Source organism: Triticum dicoccoides, chromosome 5B (assembly GCF_002162155.2).
Source record: "Triticum dicoccoides isolate Atlit2015 ecotype Zavitan chromosome 5B, WEW_v2.0, whole genome shotgun sequence".
NCBI classification, from domain to species: Eukaryota; Viridiplantae; Streptophyta; class Magnoliopsida; order Poales; family Poaceae; genus Triticum; species Triticum dicoccoides.
The window spans coordinates 699,321,372-699,324,647 of NC_041389.1; the positions used below are offsets into that span (position 1 = coordinate 699,321,372).

At 45.1% G+C, this 3,276-nt stretch overlaps 1 protein-coding gene and 1 non-coding gene across 2 annotated transcripts; both read left to right on the forward strand.

Annotated features, from left to right (window-relative positions):
• Positions 1-442: 442 nt before the first annotated feature.
• Positions 443-542, forward strand: LOC119313202. Its single transcript, XR_005151583.1, has one exon. It is a non-coding gene; the product is annotated as a U6 spliceosomal RNA (small nuclear RNA).
• Positions 543-887: 345 nt separating this feature from the next.
• LOC119310588 (ATP-dependent zinc metalloprotease FTSH 4, mitochondrial-like) lies at positions 888-2,868 on the forward strand. The gene is made up of 3 exons (XM_037586282.1): positions 888-1,226; positions 1,343-1,808; positions 1,904-2,868. The coding sequence occupies exons 1-3, from the start codon at positions 888-890 to the stop codon at positions 2,728-2,730; spliced, it is 1,632 nt and encodes a 543-aa protein (XP_037442179.1). The 3' UTR covers positions 2,731-2,868.
• The last annotated feature ends 408 nt before the right edge of the window (positions 2,869-3,276 follow it).

Here is a 3,276-nt window from a genome sequence, read left to right on the forward strand (position 1 = left end):
AGCATGACAAAAAAAAAATGAAAAAAGAAAAAAACTGAGGCAGATTTGTCATGCTCGCCAACTAAACTTGCCATCCTCGAATAACATAATTTGCCACGAAAAACATTCGATTTTCTTATGTACTTGACCTGATGCTTAAGCTACGCTGAGGCATTGCTGTATTCCTGCTGTCGCTGAATACGGTTGTTTCTGCTGGCTGTCTTAAATACTTAATCCTTGTGTGTATTTATGTCACAGGCTGCAAGGCGTCTTGCAACGCGTGGAACAGCAAATGTGATCTACAGCAAGGCAGCGACAGCTTCTGTTCCTTCTTTCAGTCTACATGCTGCAAAAACGACTGCTGCAGGTATATAATGTTCTCTCTAGCTCTGGCTCTTGGCCGCACTCAGGAAGTACAGCTTTAATTGATATACGGAGTACTTACTTATGTGGCGATTGCCAACTACTACTAGTACTACCTATGATAAAATTGGAACGACACCGAGAAGATTAGCATTGCCCCTGCGCAAGGATGACGCTCGAAAGAAACTTCTTTATTTTTTTGCTGATATCCTAGACATCATGTTATATTCTGTTCCTTGGTTGGTTAATTAGGGTCTTGCCTTGGTAGGAACTAATCAAGTTTGTTTTTCAGGACTTGAATTAATCAAGTTTCCTTTTGAACTTTGATGCTTTATGCTTAATGCAGGCAGTGTGCTTTCTAGACGGTTTAACAGCAATGGTCCAGAAAGAGTCATACAAAACTTCGAAATGAATAATCCACCCCTATCTCCAACTCTCTCTGAGTACGTAAAAGCCCTCGTCAGTGTTGAATTGCAAGCTCAAGGTAGACGCTGTTTCCTTGCACACGTTTCTTTTAAACTGTTATTATTCTTTTCCATGCAACAATGAGGTGCAATTTGCTTCACAACTTGCTTCACAACTTGGTAGGAACTAATTTAGCCACAGATTCAAGCATGAATGCTGGTGATGTAAACAAGGTTTACCGATCCAAAAAAGATGTCAAGAGGGCTGATGAAGAGTATGACCGCGATGCTTCTGAAGATGAAGACTGGGACGACGATGACTTGGAAGGTTGGAACATGGAAGATTGGGAAGGATATGAAGATTGGGATGCTCTGAAAGATGTGTCCATGAATTCAAAGACGAAATTCTGTGATGTTAAGGGAGTTGACGAAGCCAAAGCTGAGCTTGAAGATATAGTTCACTACCTAAGAGATCCCAAGGTGAGAGACATTACCATCATCTATTAACAAGCCTACAACAGTTTGGCTCTCCATTTTTTTCCTATTGATGCCGATCGAGTTGTTAACCTAGTATGCCTAATTTGCCTAATTTGCAGCATTTCACGCGCCTTGGTGGCAAGCTTCCCAAAGGTGTTCTGCTTGTTGGCCCACCGGGCACAGGGAAGACCATGTTGGCAAGGGCCGTGGCTGGGGAAGCCGGCGTCCCATTCTTCGCGTGCAGCGGCAGCGACTTCGAGGAGGAATATGTGGGTGTTGGAGCTAGAAGAGTGAGGGAGCTCTTCAGTACAGCAAAGGAGCAATCTCCTTGCATAATATTCATCGACGAAATCGACGCCATTGCTGGTCGCAGAAACCCAAAAGATGCAACATGGGCGAGGCAAACCTTGAACCAGCTGCTATCTGAGATGGATGGCTTCAAGCAGAATGATGGGATCATCGTGATTGCGGCGACCAACTTCCCCCAGTCGCTAGATAAAGCCACTGTTAGACCTGGGCGATTTGACCGTCATGTTCAGGTTCCTAATCCAGATGTCGAGGGTCGGCGGCAGATCCTCGAGGCTTGTATGTCAAAGGTACGTGCTCTATCTAGAAAGATAAGGTGTCTTTGTGGTCTTCAATGCAAGTCTTTAACCTTTCCCTATGATTCCTTTTTTCAGATCAAAGCCAAGGGTGTGGATCTAATGGCCTTGCTAGGGGGACACCGGGATTTTCAGGTGCAGACCTTACAAACTTGTTCAACGTTGCTGCTCTGCAGGCTGCCAAGGATGGGGCAGAAGCTGTTACGATGGATCACGTGGAATACGCTAAGGACAAGATAATGATGGGCAACGAGCGCAAATCCTCAATGATACCTGATAACTGCAGGAAGATGATTGCGTACCACGAGGGAGGGAGGGCACTTGTTGCTATCCACACAGATGGTGCTCGCCCTATCTACAAGGCTACCATTGTTCCGAGGGGAAACACTCTTGGCATGGTGACCCAGCTGCCAGAGGAAGAAGACGTATATAAAGTCTCGAGGAAGAAGACGCTAGCGAAATTGGATATCCTCATGGGAGGCAGGGTGGCCGAGGAACTTATATTTGAGGCGGGCGAGGTGACCTCTGCCACCTTTTCTGATGTAAACGAGGCAACTCAGCTGGCGACAGACATGGTCATCAAATACGGTATGAGTGAGCGGGTCGGCCTTGCCCTTGTTTCCTATGGCAACGACGATGATGGTCGTGGTGGGAAGATGTCGGCCTTGAGCGGCCATATGATAGCCGCAGTGGAGGGGGAGGTGCAGGAATTACTGGACAAGGCTTACGAGAACGCGAAAATGATTCTCACTGCACACAGTAAGGAGCTTCATGTGCTAGCTGATGCCCTCCTTGAGCATGGAACTCTCACTGGCCACCAGATCAAAGCCCTCCTTGAGCACGGAACTTTCACTGGCCACCAGATGAAGCACATAGCATCGCCAAGTAAAAATAAATGGTTTTAACAACGTAGTTAGCACAACCAGGAAACAGATTCGTCCTAATTGGGAAGATTTTTTGTTTTTGTTTTGATTCCTTAGTTGCATGCACACAAAATTGTAAAGACGTACGGTCTGCATTTCTTTGATTTTGGTTTTGTCAAGTCTGACCCAAGGGAATGTAATGAGTTTTGCATATTGTGCTCTGGATCTCAGGCATGAGATGGCACCCAAAGTTTTTTATTAGAACTAAAATTTCTGTCACATATACAGTGTTCCGGATTAAACGTTTGTAGTAGATTTGTATTCCGTCCGTCGATTTTTTTTGGGGGTATAAATGAAAGCTCTTGTTCGTTCACTTTGGGTTTGTAAGCTGATTTATAGAGAAAATAATTCCTTTTTCTTGTGTAGTTGAATACACACGAATGCAGGAGGATGTACAGCCTGGATTTGTATGGCTTTTTTTAGATGAAAGGGGGTTAAACCCCCCGGTCCCATTTTAAAATGAAACCAGAAAGATCCAGTACACAGGTTTTAGAGCCTGGGAGCATGTTAAGCATGTTCAGAGGCCAG

Excerpts from the sequence above, each read along its gene's own strand:
- LOC119310588 (XM_037586282.1), top strand. The coding sequence starts at position 888 with ATGAGGTGCAATTTGCTTCACAACTTGCTTCACAACTTGGTAGGAACT. Across the intron at positions 1,227-1,342 it reads ACTACCTAAGAGATCCCAAG|CATTTCACGCGCCTTGGTGG; the intron begins GTGAGAGACATT and ends CCTAATTTGCAG. Across the intron at positions 1,809-1,903 it reads GCGGCAGATCCTCGAGGCTT|ATCAAAGCCAAGGGTGTGGA; the intron begins GTATGTCAAAGG and ends TCCTTTTTTCAG.